We start from the raw sequence: 17906 nt of genomic DNA, 5'->3' as shown, positions 1-17906 counted from the left end.
CTATGAAGTTGAGAGGATAAGTCGGAGTAGGGCCTAAGCTCGCATGGATTAGAACGACAGTCATCAGAGTAGGGATTTGAACATTATAATGACACGTTTATCACATGGCTATATATTGCAGTATACGATTATATGGTCACCACAAGATGATGACACATGGAACTGGAGTACAAAGAAGAATCTTTCAGTTTACGGCGCATTGGCCTTGGTTACAGATGAACCTTGAAATAGTCAAGGAACTTTTGAAAGCTGCAAGCTCTGGGGTTGTCATCCAGTCCCATGTCAGCTTTGTGTTCATAGTTGCCTGAGAGATACAGGTAATTTGGCTGAAAGGGCAATGGGTTATTGGGGTCCGTGAGGATCTTTGACAAGCTAAATAACCATAATCTTTAAAGGAGCTGTTGCACATGTGCCTTGAAGAACTTTTGAATTTTTACTTGCCTTATTTTGGTGTCGGCCGCATGAGGACTGAAGTGCATCCTTCGATGATTGGCATTCGTATCTATACAAGAGGTGCTACAACTTCCAAATGCATCAAGCATGCGTACTCCTTGCTCGTAACAAATGATCTCTGAGTCAGTCGATCGAGAGTCGTTGTTGTTGTAATCAACTCCTTGTCAAGCCAAGGTAAGCCAGTTCAGTTCAACTCTGACATACAACAGCCTTATACATGTGACCTTGTATCGTTGGCTTTCATTTTACTACTTCCAGTTCCCCATACTCCCTCCATCCTCAGTCTTGTGTTACTAATAGAGGCGCAGCATATACGTAGACAAATTGACGGACTAGCGGATTCACAATCCCTGTCAGTATTGGGGCGCAGCGTCATAATTGTTCGAGCTTCCCCTCTTTTCCCAGGCAACCACGTCTCTAGTCCATCTCAACTTCTTCATCAGTACCATCGGAACTACCAGTCGCGGTCATTATAACACAAACATTAGGCATTTCCACCTGAAATCCGGAAGCAGCAAGATGAGCAGCCGCCGAACCTCAGCTCTTCCACTCTCCTCAACTCAGCTACGCCTTCTCCAGAACCCGACTACGAGGCTCCCAACTCACAAAATGCCTGAAACTCAGAAACATGACCATACTCCTCCTTACCGTGGAAACCCTGAATCGGCCATCTCGAAGTCTACTTCTTCGCAAGCGCTACCTTTTAGGTCGCTGCGACCCGCCCAAGATGGCGATGGCGCAACCAGTTCCTACTTTGAGCACTCAAACGGCAAGCGAATCAATACTGATCTTGTCTTTACGGCAGCTCTCAAAAAACAATACCCTGAGCTCGACCTTGTTGTAGTCCCACAGAACGGCGACATGGGAAGCTCTTTCAACTTACTAGCCTTTGCAGCCGCTGGCTACGCTACCGTGACTCCAATCCAAGACAAGGGCGACCTGCCATCGTCGCTCGAATGGACGGTTTACTTGCCTCCCGCCCGACGGATGGATGGCAATAAAGGAGCCTTGGGCGAGGCGCCTCTCTTTGGCAAATTCCTCTACCAATGGCAGGGTGAGGAATTCATCGTCTATCTGGCCGATGGTCGGGATGGCTCAGAATCCTACCCAACCGTTAAGAACTACTACATCTTGACGGCTGATCTCCATAAAGCGGATCAACTCGTTCTCACCGCCGGTTCGTGGGCAAGCGACCTGCATGATGAAGTCTGGGTCTTCGATCAGGGCTTTTTTTCCAAAGATCACGAGCTGTGGGAGAGCGCGCAGAAGTCAACATGGGATGCAGTCATCCTAGACGAGGATATGAAGAAGTCGCTCATAGATGACCATATCTCCTTCTTCGAGTCGAGACAGACATATACAGGTCTTGGCGTGCCATGGAAGCGAGGAATCATCTACCACGGCCCCCCTGGGAATGGAAAAACTATCAGCATCAAAGCTACAATGCATATGCTGGCTGATAGAACACCCTCCATTCCGACCGTCTACGTGCGTAGTCTAGAGTCGTGGATGGGACCCCAGGGCTCTCTTCACATGATCTTTCAGAAGGCTAGGGAATTTGCGCCTTGCTACTTGGTGTTTGAAGATATTGATTCTCTTGTTACACCCGATGTGAGGAGCTACTTCTTGAACGAGGTCGACGGCCTGAAGCAGAACGATGGCATATTTATCATCGCCAGTACTAACCACCTGGAGCTCTTGGACCCAGGAATCGCAGTAAGTATCTTAACCCTGGCCTAGGACTGCCCGCTGATAACTTAGAAACGGCCATCTCGCTTTGACCGAAAGTATTACTTTCCCGACCCAAACATTGACCAACGAGAGGCATATTGCCGCTTTTGGCAGAAGAAACTTAAGTTCAATAAGGAAATCGAGTTCCCAGACAAGTTATGCAGGGCCATCGCTGAGATCACGGACAAATTCAGCTTTGCTTACATCCAGGAGGCGTTTGTAGCAACCCTGTTGGCCATCGCTCGGCGTTCAAAGACCAAGCCAACAGTAGAAGTCTCTGTAGAGGCTTGGGTCTTGGTTAGTGATGAGTTTGGAGCTGACCTAGCCTCGGATAATGGTGAACTAGACAGACTGGAGCTCTGGATCGAGATTAAAAAGCAGATCAAGATCCTTCGCGAAGGCATGGAAGAAGAAACTGAAGCATTCTAGCAGCCAAAGGCAACAAGTAGCAGGGGTCAAGAAGGTAATTCAAGGTAAAATGTCTCGAAAGCGAAACTTTTCTCATTACATTTCTCTTTATGTCTTACTTTAGACTCCACATTAATGTACCTCGTGATTATCACCATATCTCCAAGACACACCAATCATGCCACTAATAGCGAGGCTGAAGTTGATTCCTACTTCGACTCTGACAGCGAAGATTAGTTCAGCTAAGGTGGAAACGAAGATGGCTCGACTCATGATGACGACCAAGGTGACTCGGACGAAGATGACAGTGAAGATAGATTGATCTAATATGATGATGAAGAGGGCCAGGAGCAGGATTAAAGAAAACTTCATTTGCAAGTTGCCGGCCTCAGTCCTAAGATTCACTGGATCAGCTGGTAGGAGATACAGCCAGTTAATGTTTACTCCAACTGAGAAAAGCAGCCCTGGGGGTTTTCGTTCATTGTTGGCAAACGTCTCTTACCAAAACCTGTATCAGTTAGTGCAAAAAGGGTGCATCAAGGTCAAATTGTCGATGGAAAAGCTTGTCCCATCTTGCAGCTAGAAACTACTTCAATAGTGGCCTCTCACAGCTATGGCTTGCCAAGCCTCGACGGACAATAAAACCAAGCTAACTAAAGCCCATAAACACATCGCTCGGGCTGTCTCTGGTTGCCTCAACCTCCTGAAGTGTCACTTGCATAAAAGCTTATTGCTTAAGTCTGATAAGTTCACCAACGGCGGCATTATTGCTTATCTCTCGTAAGTCGTCAACCTCATATACTGTATGACAGAGATACAAGCCGATCTCAAAACTCTATATGCTAAGAATTCTAATTGGGATTATTACCTTCTGCCCTTTGAAAACACCATCAGATCTGTGCAGGATGCAGCTCAAAATGTCGAATTCCTGCATACCTGAAAAAATCGTCTTTAGAACTTAGTAAACGTGAATAACTCCAAACATGGCGATCTTCCAGATATCTAGGGCAGGTCGATTCGTATATCTTATGTAAAGCCTCATCTTGACGACTCGAGCAACTCGATATTGAAATTTGCAATAAATACAATTTAACTGGTTCCTTGTATGCAGATCACTTCATGTCTTATAAGATTTACCTATTTAGGATTTTATAAACAATCTCTTTAGCTACACGTTTAAAGTTTCTTTGAGGCAAAGCCCACTCTGGTATTGCCTCCATCAAACACGACAAACTGAGACTTAAGAAGGATATCTCCGTAAATAGAAAAGCCGAAGTCAACATCAGATTGAATTCCACCGAAACAGTATCCAAACTGTGAGATCGCTTGCGCATAGTTCATATACGAGCCAGGTATCCGGCCGCGATAGTGCGCTCCAATGCCGAAAGTAAAGTCGGGGTTGTTCTCGTTATCGCAAGGAAATATCCAGCCTCCCTCGATGGTTGAATAAGTGCTGTCTTTAACATTGCGGTAATACCCTTGCACAATCTCATCAGGCAGGAAAAGAAGCGTGGTCCCAGTGTCAACTATGCCATTGATGGAAGTTTTGATGAATTTGTTGTTTCCGACGGCATAGCCTGTCGAGGAGATATCCCAAAAGCCTCTAGAACTGTTAACAGAAGTCCATGTTATGTGGCTCGTCTTCTTATTCTGGTCAACATAGCCAAAGTCGTATGTACCAAAAGCACCCTTCTTCAGATCCACAGTGAAGAGCGGTTCTGCCAAGACAGCCTTTACGTTGTCGAAAAACGTGGCCTGTTTTGTCGGTTTGACGGTGTTGATAGTGCCAAAAGCAAGGCCCAAGAGGCCTGATTCGGCGGAATTAGCAGTGAATCGGTTGCTAACGTTTGTCGCTGCCTCAATTGCTTGGGACTTGACGACAATACCACCGACATCAACCTGGTCGAGATAAACATCCCCGTAGGCTGAGGTGCCATCTCCATACTTGATACTCCAACTAGCACCGTCTATCTTCCGAGATGTCTTACTTCTTTCGGGCGCGTAAAGCTTTTGACGTCCGACAACCGAAGGATCAGTTATAGACGAGAAAACCCAACTATGTAACGTCGAATCGTGTCAGTTTACTGCTCTCCGTCTTTACTTTCCGTCTCGATATTTGTGTGTTGCGAGCAACGGTGTAAAGGAATGGATACATACAGATCAGATGAGCCAGTGTCAAAATCCAGAAACAAGCTCTGCGGGGGTGATCCCAGGCTGACCTCACAAAGATAGGCCGAATCTAAGACTTGGGGCTGATTTGTCACCGAACCTACTCAGATTAGCAAATATTTTCGACTATTCATCGTTATATCCCATATACATATATTAAATGCATACGAAATTAGGAGTCGCAATATAATACGGGGGAACATCAAGTGCATCCAGGTTCTTAAGTCGCGACAAACCTTTATCATGGAATGCAGCTTTTGCATGCTCGACAGCTCTGTATACATAATCAGGCAAGGTTCTCCCGTACTAAAACCAATCAGAATCTGATATGAATGACCACGGGCCGTGGCGCTGTATCTACCTTGGCATAAGTTCGTGCCAGCGCCGCCGGTCCACTGGTGGCGAAGCCAGTATAGTCTGGGTTGCCCACTTGAGGCACAGAAAAGGTAGATCGAGGTGTTGGTGAGCGAAGCGCAAGAGCGGCAACTCCTGGCAGTATAAAACAAAAAGTGTGAAGTAGCAGCATAACGATGATTGCTATATCAGAGATTGATCGCAGGGCTGATGTGATAGAGACAAGACTTGAATATTGCTTGGTATTCCTGGCGGATAACAAGCTCTATATATGCCATTCAGTTGCGGTAGTTCCGAAACATTGAGGAAACAGAAGGTCAGATTGTATAAGTGGATATTCACTTTAAGAACTGTACAGAACTTTACACTGCTCAGAACAAGACGTATCCAAAGCGAAATACTACAAAAATGCAGAACTCCCTATCTACCTGAAATTGAACTTGCATACACGAGTCTTGCAGAAACTTTTACCTACCTTGATGGGGCTTGGAAAGCGGGGGGTTTCCTGTTGACAAAAGTCCCCATGGACAGTGGTAGGATTTCTAATCTATCTTCTCTGTTATAACAGCCATAACACGGATCAATCGGCACATGATAAGAATGAACTTATGGTACTTATACTAAAGAGGAAGGTTAAATGTCTCTACTTCTTTAATTAGAGTTTAGAAAATATATTCTCCTTTGCTCACAAAGATCTGCAAGCAAAGTAATATCCTTTCTGAATTGTCTTTTCTGTTATCAAGGCCATAGTCCAGACCAATTAGCAAAAGCATCCACCTTAGGCGAAATATCTATCTGTATATCACAAGCAACTGCCAGTCTTAAAGCTTATGTTATACCGGGGGCAAGACAGCTATCTACAGCAGTCTCATGCAGGACCAAGCTATATACTCTAAATCGGCTTTTTACACACATGCAATTTTCAACTTCAACTACTACCTTCGGATCACTTCCATCATCCTAAATAGCACTTCTTTGACGTTATTTCTTATGTCGATGCATCTCAATGCAACGCTCTGTCCGTTGGCAGAAAACCCCGCAGTACCTTATCGTAAATTAAAAAAGGTGTTGTACAACGGACAAAAGTTCCATCTAAATACGAGACCTCGTATAACTTGAACTTTATTGTTGAGCGTCTCTGCGATAAAGAAAGATACTTTTTATCAAGGTGATTTCAGAAATAAATATATATGTGATATGGTGATCCTATAATTTACAGTTGCTCCACTTTCTATAACTCAAAATCCAAATCATATTCCATTTTCCCCCTCTTTTTTGCCGTTAGAAAGGCTCTAATGACAATGCTTTTACAACGCCTCGCTAGCTTATTCATCGTAGCGGCTTTGCCTTCTTCTGGTGCGGTTGTTCCTAAAGGTCAAGTTTATACAGTCGACGTTTACATACCAGAGGTCCGACATGACGATCAGTATTACAATGTGAGTCGCGATTTTTTGACCTTGCAGGGCTGGTTATTTAAGGCCGCCATGTTCTATCCCTACCGTGTCTTGCCTTATGATCTTTTCCTCTCCTGCTGTCTGAATTTCTATGCTAAAAACTGCTAGGTAAATATTGGCTTCAATAACCAAGTTTTGCCTGTCATGGTCGACACCGGATCAGGCGATATTCTGGTAGCAGCTGATACTTGCAATGTCGTGGACGTTACTAGTGGCTGCTATCTATGTGAAACTTTCAAGACCAAGGTGAGAAAACGTAAATCCTATCCTCCCTTTTCACAATTCTAAGCATGATTAGGGCATCGAGTTGTTAGAATCGTTCGGGACTGCTGTAGGTGAAGGGACTGCTCTTGGCAATACATCACTCTTGAACATTGAGATTGGTGGCCTCAAGGTTCCAAAAATGTCCACCCGTGAGTTCATTTTCCGAACCGTTTCCGAACTTTCCTAATGTGCTTGACGAAATTAGCGCTGATCAACTGGGCTGTATCGAATGAGTTCCAGGATGGATCCTTTTCCGGCATTCTCGGGCTGGGGCCCAATAACGTTTCTCGAAATCTCCACTTCAACGGTCACCTCCCGCTTATAGATGAAATGATTAAACGTCGTCTACTTGAGAAGCCCATGTTTTCTCTCAGCTTACCACGGCTCGGAGACCCCATATCTCCACAAAAGGGAAAATTAACACTAGGGGGCATAGAAAAGATTCCCAAGGGCGTGGTGATGACATACAATGACATTATAGATAACCCAAAGTAAGTCATACACGTCTTGCACTCCTGGCAATACCTCGCCTCCTGATCATGCAAAGTAGCTAAAATCTGTCAGCTATAATTATGATACGTTCCCTCTCCAGCCGCAGTCCTGGACAGCTCAGCTACAAGCAGTCCGTATGAATGGGAAAGTCATTCCAGTACAACGCGGAGGTATTCAATAACATCCACAATTCTCTCAAGGCGACTGAAAGTTCCGCATGAGCCTAAACTGACTACCTAGCAGATCTTGATCCAAAAGGCAGATACTTATCCTTGATGGACAGTGGCGCCCAGCAACTTCTATTCCGACGGGAAGAATTTGCTGCCATAGCGACAGCTTTCAAAGGCAAAACAATTGTCCAGCCGGATATGGCGATTTACTTTGACTGTTCCATTCCGCAACTTCTGGAACTGAAGTATCATGATCGTTGGTTCCCGGTAGATCCCTTGGATCTCATCATTCCAAGTGATCATGGTGTGAAGGACGGCAAGGAATTGTAAGTCTTAATGTCTTCACGTAAGAGAATTTGTATTGATCTATTTATAGATGTCACGCCGCACTCGGAGTATGGGACAGAACATTTGCTGATTCTATTATTGGCGTTCCTTTTCTCCGGAACGTTGTATCTGTTTTTGATTACATCAAATTTGAGACATATACAGTTCAACCGAGACTAGGACTTGCAAGCCTGACTAATGGGAATCAAGCTGTCGAGCGATACTCCAGATTGTACAAAAACAGGCTACAAAGCACAACACCGGTATAAGGTAGAATGTTTACGCTATAGACAGAGAGCATCTAAATCTGGTACGGAAATCGGGTTTGGGCTTCAGTAGAGATACTATAATTTAGCAAATCATAGTATAGTTTAAATTATATTACAGAGTCAAGCTACTGTTATGTTAGTTAGGGCTATATACCAAAGCCTTGCATCCGTATCTCAAAACTCTTAATGTTAACGAACACTCATACGCATCTATTTCCTAGCCATCCCAGTCGTAGTCTTAGGAGCAATCCATCTAAGACGACCGTCTCTATCAAGTCGACATTGTGATGATACACTTCGGGCTTGGTTGAAATAACCGTACAATTCTGTTTCTTGGGCAGGCTGGCTCTGGGAGCAGTCTGTTAGGTTCTGGTTATGAGACAGTGGGGTCATGATGGCTTCAGGGGCGCGGGTGCCAGTACTCGCTGGTTGAGGTGGCTGATAGGAATGGAAATTCGTGATGCCCGGTTCATGCTCTTGCGTTGGAGGCCATTGAGACAAGGGAGCGTCACCAACAGTTGTCGCCCGGGGTTGTAGGCTAATTAAAGGGTTTGAAGAGGCGCTTCCTAGTACTCGAGACTCCGACATGCCATCATGTTGCCGAGTATGATTGGGGTTTAACGGGACAGAGTCTGTTTGACTACCGTTGTCTAAACACCGAAGGTACTCTGATGAGTCGATCAAGGTGTCATGAGAGTCTATATCATCATTCGTTCGATGTTGACTATGGTTCGCTACCACAGGATTCAACGGCTACTGAGAAGACGCATTGCCGTGGTTGGGGCTTGGATCTTGCTGGGCGTTACCAACCATCGTAGGCTCCTCCTGAGGCTCGGCCTTGGGAACCAGGGCCCTGGCGGGTGTATCATGCAGTGGCTCACTACGTTCTGTATCATCGTCACTTTCATCATCGATGATAATGATCTCTCGGCCGGGGACGCCTGTAACTTGTTCTTCGCGGGGGAATATTTCGGCTGTCGGTCGGTCATCGCTAAGGCCTCCTTGTCCAGCGTCGATATGGGGGGCTGAATAGAGAGACGGTTAGTAGGGTCCGGATAACTCATCCATCACGACTTACCTGCTTGATCACTACTGTTATTCCTTGATGTAATATAGCCATCCACGATGTCTTTGAACGGGGTAGTAGCAACCTGGGGATCGTATAACTGAAAGTCGCGTGCAGCAACCCAAGAAACGCGACATTGCCCTGGAAACACCAGCGCATCAAAATACATAATGGGATATTTCCTCTTCCGGTATGACTCTCCACCAGGGCGGAAATGCGGAGCCCATTCGTATGACTCGTCGACGTGGTTGTATCGATAACAGAATGGGACATGTTTGATCAACTCAGTGTCCTTGACAGTGAGCGATAGATCTTTACCAATATTTCCGACGTTATGCCAAGGCAGAACCAGAATGGCAAAGAATTGCTTTGTCTCGCTCCAAAAGGTCGTGCACACCTCTCCAGGCTGGGGATCAATCTCCGTGCGGTTCTGGTTACTCCGCGTAGGAAGGCTGTGAGCCACTGAGGGAGAAATACTATTGACAGGCCGACCCATCTGAGAGTAGGAAGGTCTTCGCGCAACCTCATTATTCTCAGCAGCTTTCTCTTCGGTGCAGTTGAGAACAAGAGTCCCGAGAGCGCGAATGGCTTCTTCGTAATTGACAGAAGTTTGGTTATGCTTCTTACCTCGAAGATGCTTCTGAGCACCGCGAATGGGATGATTGTTGAAGTGCAGTCTGTGTTTCTTGCACTCGAGGACATACCAGAACTCTTCATGCTTGACGATGACATATTTGGGCTCGGCCTGGCCGTTTTGGTAGACTTGGTCGAACTCAATGGTTCTGTCGCCTGTAAGAGGCCCTTGTGCTAAATCGGATCGAACGCGCTTCGTTGGACGGGTCGGACGAGATTCGGGGGATCTTTGAGAGTCGACTGGTCTCTTTTGGGGACCTGATGGGGTATTCTGTTCGATTCTGTGCAGTTCGTTCGGGTGGGTGGTCGGGTCGCCTGCATTTTCGGCGTTGGAAGGGCAAGGTACGGAGTCGTTCGTGCTTGTCGGCTGGGCGAGAGGGTCTTGTGTAGGAGCGAGACACAAGGCAGTTGTGTCTTCGGGTTGGTGGGTATCGACGGCGCTTGGTATAGTGTCTGACTGAGCAGAAGGAGCGTGACTGACCCGGTCGCACGAAATCTTGTATAACGTGTTACCACGTTCAGGACCAAATAGGTCCATAAATTCAATAAACAGAGACTCATCCTGTTCCTCAAGCTTTTTCTGATATTCTTGCTCTTTTTGTTCCTTACTATCTTCATGTAGTGCCATAAGCTCTTTAATGCGGGCTCCACAGCCGAGAATCTCATCGAGTTTGTCGAATGAGTTTTGCGACGAGTGTGTGAGGCTGTTGAAGGAATCTTGGGCTATCCTGATATTTTCTTGAAACTCTTCCTCTGGTGATTTCACAGGATGAATTTGGGCTGTCCATCGTGCTAAATATTGCTGAATTGCGGGTATTCGCTCCCCGGGTTGTAATGGGTGGCCCTCCATTTCAGGCGGCTTTGGGGGTAGTTCACGCTACGTAGCGCTGGGTTAGCCAGTAACTAGGGGCGGCTTAGTATCTCAGTCAATGAGACAATAGCGTGCAGGTCGTCAACGGCGCTTTAGGGTTAGCAACATGGCAATGGGCCATTTATCAACAGAGCCAATTGTCCACGGCATATACCAGTAGATGAAAGGAAGAAAAAGGAGAGAAGCGGTTCGTTCATTTTTTTTTTTCTTTTGATGTGACAGCCTGATCCCGCCCATGTCCAATCAAAATAGCAACAGACAAGGATACTGCAAACCGACCAATAATGAGTTATCCTTACATCCTGGTACCAACAGTTCTTCTACAATGCGGCTTGATAAGAAGAGTTTAGATCCGTTGCCTCTTTGCTTACTACGTGAAGGTAATGGCGGCCCATATCATTTAAGCCGCGTCTGATGCAACCCCGCGACGATAGGCATACCCCCTTCCATTGAACACAACAGTTCAACCAGTCAGTGAACCAATCAGTGAACCAATCAGTGGACCAATCAGTGAACCAATCAGTGAACCAATCAGTCGGTCTCTCTATTTATCTGTGAAATAATTAAAGAAAAAGGCCTCTCAGAGTTTATTTACTTTCTGAAAGTCACCTATAGCACTGATGCAGATGTGGATGCTAATGGGGCAGGTCTAAAAGCCGTAGAGCAGCCTAAAAGACCTTGCGCTGGCCACAAGGATGGAGCCTCCTGAAAGAAGGAAGAGTCCGCTTCACAGTATTAATCTGCAAGCCTAGCTATCGCAATCTTAGGACAAAGGTGAGTCTATATCAGTACATCTAGTTCAACCGGTCAGTATCAGCATGACGCATACGATACCATGGACCGAAATATGGCCTAAACACATGACAGTTAACTGAGCCATCTAGGCAGCAGGATCTCGGAGCAGGAGATGTTTGGGCAACGGAGATACAGGATCAATAACATGAGTACCGCGTCTGTCTATACGGATAGTTAAATAGCCGTAGTTAAGCTGCTTCTAGGTTCTGTCTGCTAGAATAAGCTCTTAGCCACAAGTCTTAACTGCAAATAACATATCTAGCTCACAACTTAAACATTATATTAAAATATCTAACTAATTACTATAATAAAAAGCTAATATTATAAAAACCTAAAAGATAACTTACTTATTTACTATTATAGTTATAAAAAGGTGCCTTTAATATACCCCTAAAGATAATTAAATATAAGATAATAATAAAACAGAATAGCAGTATATATACCTAAATAAAAGCTTATCTATATAGTATATTTAAATAAATTCTAGTAGTAATATATTAATAAACTTTCCCTTAACTTTATTAATACTAAAAATTATAAATAAATACTTTAAAATAAAGATTTTTTCTAGAAAATTAAAGCTATAAAGGATAAAATTTTAAAGGTTATTAAAATTAAAGAATATAAAAGGCTTTTTAATAAGCTTATTTAGTAATTAACTATTTTTAATATTTATATTTTTATTTATATTATAATAAGACTTTATTAAGAAGTTAAGAAAGCTATTAGGTAAGAGAGAGAGGTACTTAAAGCCCTTTCTAATAATAAGGCTAAAGCTAAAAAGATAATAAAGTTAATTAAAAGAAGAAACTAAAATTAATATAACGGTTAGGTTTCTAAACAGGTAAACTAATCTATACTAGGTTTATATTTACAGGGTATATAGGGCATTATACTAAGCGCATTAGTAAGGTATTATATCTCTTAATAGTTAATAGTATAGATAAGGCTTATTAAGGTAAAGAAGTATTATTAATAACTAGTAAGCTAAATTCTATCTAGTACTAAAAGAATATATATATATATTATAGTAATTATAGAGGAGCAATATAATATAAGGTTATTATTAGTCTTAAAATAATATAATCCTAAAGTGCTATTAGTCTTAATCTTATTAATCCTTATCTAGTTGGCTGTTTAGGTAGACCTAAGGTAGAGTTTTTATAGGGTATATATAATATAACTACTAAAGTTATAATATAATCTCTCTTTTCTAATAGTCTTATCCTTAAGGCCTATTATCCTAACTAATATTAATCTTCTTTTAGTAAGTCTTAACTTAAACCTTTTACTATTATATTCTATAATATCTAACTATATATTTAAGCAGTTATCCCGTAAGGATTATAAAATCTAAATACTTATATTATCTATTAAGTTTTCTAATAAAAAGGCTAATATGCCTTATACTTATTATTTTCAAATAGGCAAGAAATGCCTAATATCTACTAACTCTACTTGCTATAGTAAGTATATTTAGGCTAAAAAATCCTATAATAGTATCTATATTGCCTCTTTTTATAAGCTCCCTTTCTCTATTAAGCTTTACCTTACTGATTATAGCAGTTATAAACTTAATAAAATAAAAGAAGAAGTTAAAAAATAATAAAGATAAAGTAAGTAAGGATCTCCTTAAGCTTTATAAAGAAATAATAGCCTTATAATCTTATTTAGCTCTAGCTGCTAGTTATTTATTGCAGATTTATAAGATCTAGAGTTATATAAAGGAAAAGCATTTAAAGGCTACCTATTATAATCTCCAGGAAGTAGATTAGTAAGACGTAATCTTATCCGGTTTAGATATATATAAGGATATACTGCTTTATAATCTCTAGGTAAATTATATTTTTAATAATATTAATTAATTCTTTTTAGGTTTAAGTAATAATTTCCTTAATATTTTCCCTTTATTTAAGTTTAATAAAAATTCTTTAGGAGTTATTAGGCATTAATAAGGTATTTTAGTGGTTCTTATATATTTTCGTTTTTTAGGTAGTCTTTCTATTTTATTAAGTATTCTCTCTTACTATTTATTACTTATATTTCTTTAATTACTTTTGCTTTATAGATTTCTAGTCTATTAATTTCTTTTAATTTATTGCTAATCTTAATATAAATTATATTAGCTACTAACTTTAGTAATATAATATAAAAGATCTTATGCAGTCTGACTTTTATTAATAGATCTAGCTTATAGTTATTCTTTAAAATCTTTCTAGTAATTTTATAAGGTCTGATATATTTAAAGTTAAGTTTATAATTTAGTCGTTTTATAGTAATGTTTTTTATAGATAAGTATATTATATCTCTCTCTTTAAAGATTAGTCCTTTTAATCTTTTAGGGTTATAATATCTTTATATCTACTTATTAATAAATTCTAGTTTTATTTAGAGTTTATTATATATATTCTTTAGATCTTTACTCTTAATTATAGCTGCCAGGTTAATAATCTCAGTTTATTATATATTATAATATACTATTAAGATATAACTAAAATTGGCATTAGATAGTATAAGTTTTATGCTTTTATTATAGGCAGTATTATAGGCTAGTTAGGTATATAATAGCTTTTTAACCTAATTATTTTATTTATAATTAATATAATACTATAAATACTATTCTATTACCTAATTTATTTATTCTATCTATCTATTTACTTAAAGTCTAAATGCTATTATAAGTCTATAATTAACTCCTATATATACCATTAAGGTTTTCTAAAACTTACTGGTAAAGGTAATACCTCTATCTATTAGGATTTCTTTAGGTACTTCTCTTTTTTATACTACCCTATTATAGAAAATATAGGCTAAGACTTCTATATCTATTATCTCTCTATAAGGTATATAAATTAAGAACTTTATAAGTCTTTTAATAATAACTAAAATACTATTATAAAAGATTCTAGTTAAAGGCTTTTTAGATAGCAGTAACTTAATAATAAAGTCTATTATAATTAAACTCTATAGTGCTTCTATAACTTTAAGTAGTTATAGTTCTTTATATAGTTTATATCTATATGCTTTTATTTATATGTAAATATTGTATTATTTAACTACCCTTTTAACTATCTTTTATAGCACTTTATATCCTTGCTGTAGAAGTTATTTAAATATCTTTATTACTTTTTAGTATCTATATACTAGATATATATAAAATTCTTATATAAATTCTTCTAATTCTTTTAGGATTTCTTTAGTTACTTCTATTTATATCTATCTTAAGGTTTTTATCTATTAGGTAAATATATATTCTCCTTTATTATTTCTTTTTAATACTTATTTATTTACTTTTACTATATCGATATTATAGTCTAGTTATTAACTAATTATATTTACTCTTCCGTTTTCTATTCCCTTATAGTAAATAATAATAAAATTAAATTTATATAGATATTCTATATAATATAGTTATCTTTAATTAAGTTTATATATTATAGTAAAGTAAGAGATATTTTAGTAATCTATATATACCTTAATTTTATACTTACTTCCTATAAGGTAATATCTAAATTCTTTAAAGTAGTTAATAATTGCTAGAAATTCCTTATTATAAACAGGATAGTATAGTTCTGTATTATATAATTTATAAAAGTAAAATGCAATAAGGTATAATTGTCTTTAGTTATCTTATTAATTAATCTATCCTCTTAATATAAAGTCTAATATATCTATTTTTAATTTAATTTCTTTTTTAAAATTAAATATCCTTAAGACTGATTTACTAAAAATAGTTTCCTTAAGCTATTTAAAGGCTGCCTAAGCCTTATCGTTCTATTTAAATAGTTTATCCTTTTTTATAAGTTCTATTAATAGATTAATAATCTTATTAAAGTCTTTAATAAATTATTAGTAGTAATTAGTAAATCCTAAAAATGCTTATATTTCTTTAATATTATTAGGGGTTTTCTATTTTATTACTACTAAAATCTTCTTTTATTTTATTTTAATTTCTTTAGGTATAATAATATATCTTAAAAAGTCTACCTTTTTAATATAAAAGAAACTTTTCTTTAATTTAATTAATAGCTTAATATCTTATAATACTTTTAAGACTTTATAGATATATTCTATATATTCTTTTTTATTATTTAAAAAGATTAAAATATTATTTAGGTAGTATACTATAAAGATATTAAGGTATTATTAAAATATACTATTAATTATTTATTAAAATATTATAGATATATTAATAAGTCTAAAAGGCATAACTATATATTTAAAGAGTCTAAATCTAGTTTTAAATGCTATTTTCTATTTATCTCCTTCTTTAATATATATTAAATTATATATTCCCTTAAGATCTAATGCTATAAAAATCTTCTTTCCTTATAGCCAATCCTTTAATTCTATAATAAGCAGAAGTAAAGTTTAGTCCTTAATAGTTTTAGTATTAACTAATTAATAGTTAATAACTAGTCTATTTTCTCCGTTTTTCTTAAGTATAAAGAATATAAATAATACTAATAGTAAGCTAGATTCCTTAATATAGCCTTTTCCTTATATTTTATTAATATACTTCTTTTAAACTTATAGTTCTCTTTAGTTTAGTATATAGAGTTTTTATATTAGCAGGTTATTATCTATTAGGTTAATTTTATAGTTTTATTTACTGTATTTTAAGATCTTTATTTTTAGTTTTTTATTAAATAGTTTATTATAGATTTAATATTTTTTTAGAATATTCTTAAGTTAATTCTGGCTATTTCTTATATCTATTTTATTTTTTTATAAATCTTATTTCTTAAAGAGGCCTAAAATCTTTAATTTTTATTTTATACCTATTTTAGATTTATATTATACTCCTTTTAGAGGTAGTAAACACTATATTCTATACTTACCTATACTATCCTCTTTAGTTAAGATATAAGATCTCTTATTATTTATTATAATTATTATTATATTGCTTTTAGGGTTACTAGGAAATATAACTTAGCTATTTCTCTAGTTAATATATAGATTTTCTTATTTAAGCTATAGCATATTAAGAAGTATATCTATCCTTTTTCCTAATAGAATAATATTATAACTTATATCTTAATTTCTCTTTTAGATATCTATCTTAAGATAATTAATCTCTTAATCTATAATGCCATTATTATAGTTAAAAAGTTATCCTTTTATATTAAGTAGGAGGTATAGGTCCTCTTTTTTTCTCTATAGTAGCTATAACTCTATAACTATTTTTAGGTTAATAAAATTTATTTTTATACTGCAGTTAATTTAAGTATTTAGCTATTTTTTTTTAATTTAAACTTATAGTATTAGGTAATTTATTAAGTCTATTATATATAATACTTTTAATATATTTATAGGTTTAAGTTATTTTTATTTATTTACTTGGCTTATTTATAGCTTAATTATAGATAGTATATAATTTTTCCTAATATATTTTAATATATCTATTTACAGTTACTGTTATTATATCCTTTTCTATTAGGGCAGTTATTAAAGAATTCTTTATTAAATAGCTATTATTAGTATTATTTTTCTAATTCTTTATTTAACCCTTTATCTATAATAGGTTATTTCTATCTTAAAGGTATATCTTTTTATATTAAATATAGGCTATCTACTTCCTATTAATATTATAGTTTTTCTATACTTTTTAAGCTAGTATTATTAATTAAGGGTTCCTTTTAGAGATATTTATATCTTCCTTAGGTAATTTCTTTAAATTCTTTTTTTATATCCTTAATAATCTTTATATTTTCTTTAATTCTCTATATTAACTTATTAATTTAATGCTCTTTTCTATATAGTATTATATTAAACTATAGTTCTATTACTTTTAGATTTTTATATTAATAATCTACTATATATCCTTTTATTTCTTCTCTAAAATAGGGTTTATTATTTAATATATTTAGGATTTTAATTAGAAAGCAGTTATTATCTTCTTTATCTTATTTATATGCCTTATACTAGTAGTATCTATATAATATCTAAGCTATTTTTTAGTGTTATAGGTATATTAGCAGTATTTTAATATTATTCTATATATTATATTTAGGTTCTTTAAGTAGGGGGTTTACTGTATTATTTATATAGTAGGCTTAGATATAGAGTAATAATAGGTTATCTATATTAGTATATTCCCTTACTGTTTAGATATATATTTCCTTATTAGTATTCTAATACCTTAATCCTTATTTATCGTATAGTGGTTTATAGGGTTCTTTTTACTTTTATTTTAAGCGCTTGTTTTTATAGTAGAGGTATAGTATAGCTGCTTATACTGCTCTTCCTTTATATCCTATACTTTAGCTATTCCGGTAATTCTAGGTTTATAGCTTATTTTTTAAGGTCTTTTCTTTCTTAAATGCTTTTTCTATAGCTTATATAGTTATCCTAATTAGGTTCTTATTAGTAGTTTATTAAGGGTTATTTAGTTAATCTAGTTTAAAGGCAATTAGTTTTCCCTTTTTTATTATCCTTAAGGTTTTTATT

At 36.9% G+C, this 17906-nt stretch overlaps 4 protein-coding genes across 4 annotated transcripts; 2 read left to right on the top strand and 2 right to left on the bottom strand.

Annotated features, from left to right (window-relative positions):
- Positions 1-1062: 1062 nt before the first annotated feature.
- Positions 1063-2613, top strand: FMAN_14405 (uncharacterized protein; the record flags this gene model as incomplete). The annotated part of the gene is made up of 2 exons (XM_041825094.1): positions 1063-2169; positions 2215-2613. The coding sequence occupies 2 exons, from the start codon at positions 1063-1065 to the stop codon at positions 2611-2613; spliced, it is 1506 nt and encodes a 501-aa protein (XP_041690509.1).
- A 1155-nt stretch (positions 2614-3768) lies between these two features.
- Positions 3769-5287, bottom strand: FMAN_14404 (uncharacterized protein; the record flags this gene model as incomplete). The annotated part of the gene is made up of 4 exons (XM_041825093.1): positions 3769-4648; positions 4750-4861; positions 4998-5067; positions 5123-5287. 4 exons carry the CDS (start codon positions 5285-5287, stop codon positions 3769-3771), a joined length of 1227 nt encoding a protein of 408 aa, XP_041690508.1.
- Positions 5288-6713: 1426 nt separating this feature from the next.
- Positions 6714-8091, top strand: FMAN_14403 (uncharacterized protein; the record flags this gene model as incomplete). Its single annotated transcript, XM_041825092.1, has 6 exons — positions 6714-6815; positions 6868-6982; positions 7039-7324; positions 7398-7495; positions 7569-7821; positions 7872-8091. The coding sequence occupies 6 exons, from the start codon at positions 6714-6716 to the stop codon at positions 8089-8091; spliced, it is 1074 nt and encodes a 357-aa protein (XP_041690507.1).
- A 753-nt stretch (positions 8092-8844) lies between these two features.
- FMAN_14402 (uncharacterized protein) lies at positions 8845-10640 on the bottom strand (the record flags this gene model as incomplete). Its single annotated transcript, XM_041825091.1, has 2 exons — positions 8845-9116; positions 9170-10640. The coding sequence occupies 2 exons, from the start codon at positions 10638-10640 to the stop codon at positions 8845-8847; spliced, it is 1743 nt and encodes a 580-aa protein (XP_041690506.1).
- Between the last annotated feature and the right edge of the window lie 7266 nt (positions 10641-17906).

The sequence above is a fragment of the Fusarium mangiferae genome (genome assembly GCF_900044065.1).
Source record: "Fusarium mangiferae strain MRC7560 genome assembly, contig: FMAN_scaffold020, whole genome shotgun sequence".
NCBI classification, from domain to species: Eukaryota; Fungi; Ascomycota; class Sordariomycetes; order Hypocreales; family Nectriaceae; genus Fusarium; species Fusarium mangiferae.
Note: the sequence above shows the minus strand (reverse complement) of the source record. Positions and strands in the feature narration are given on the sequence as shown.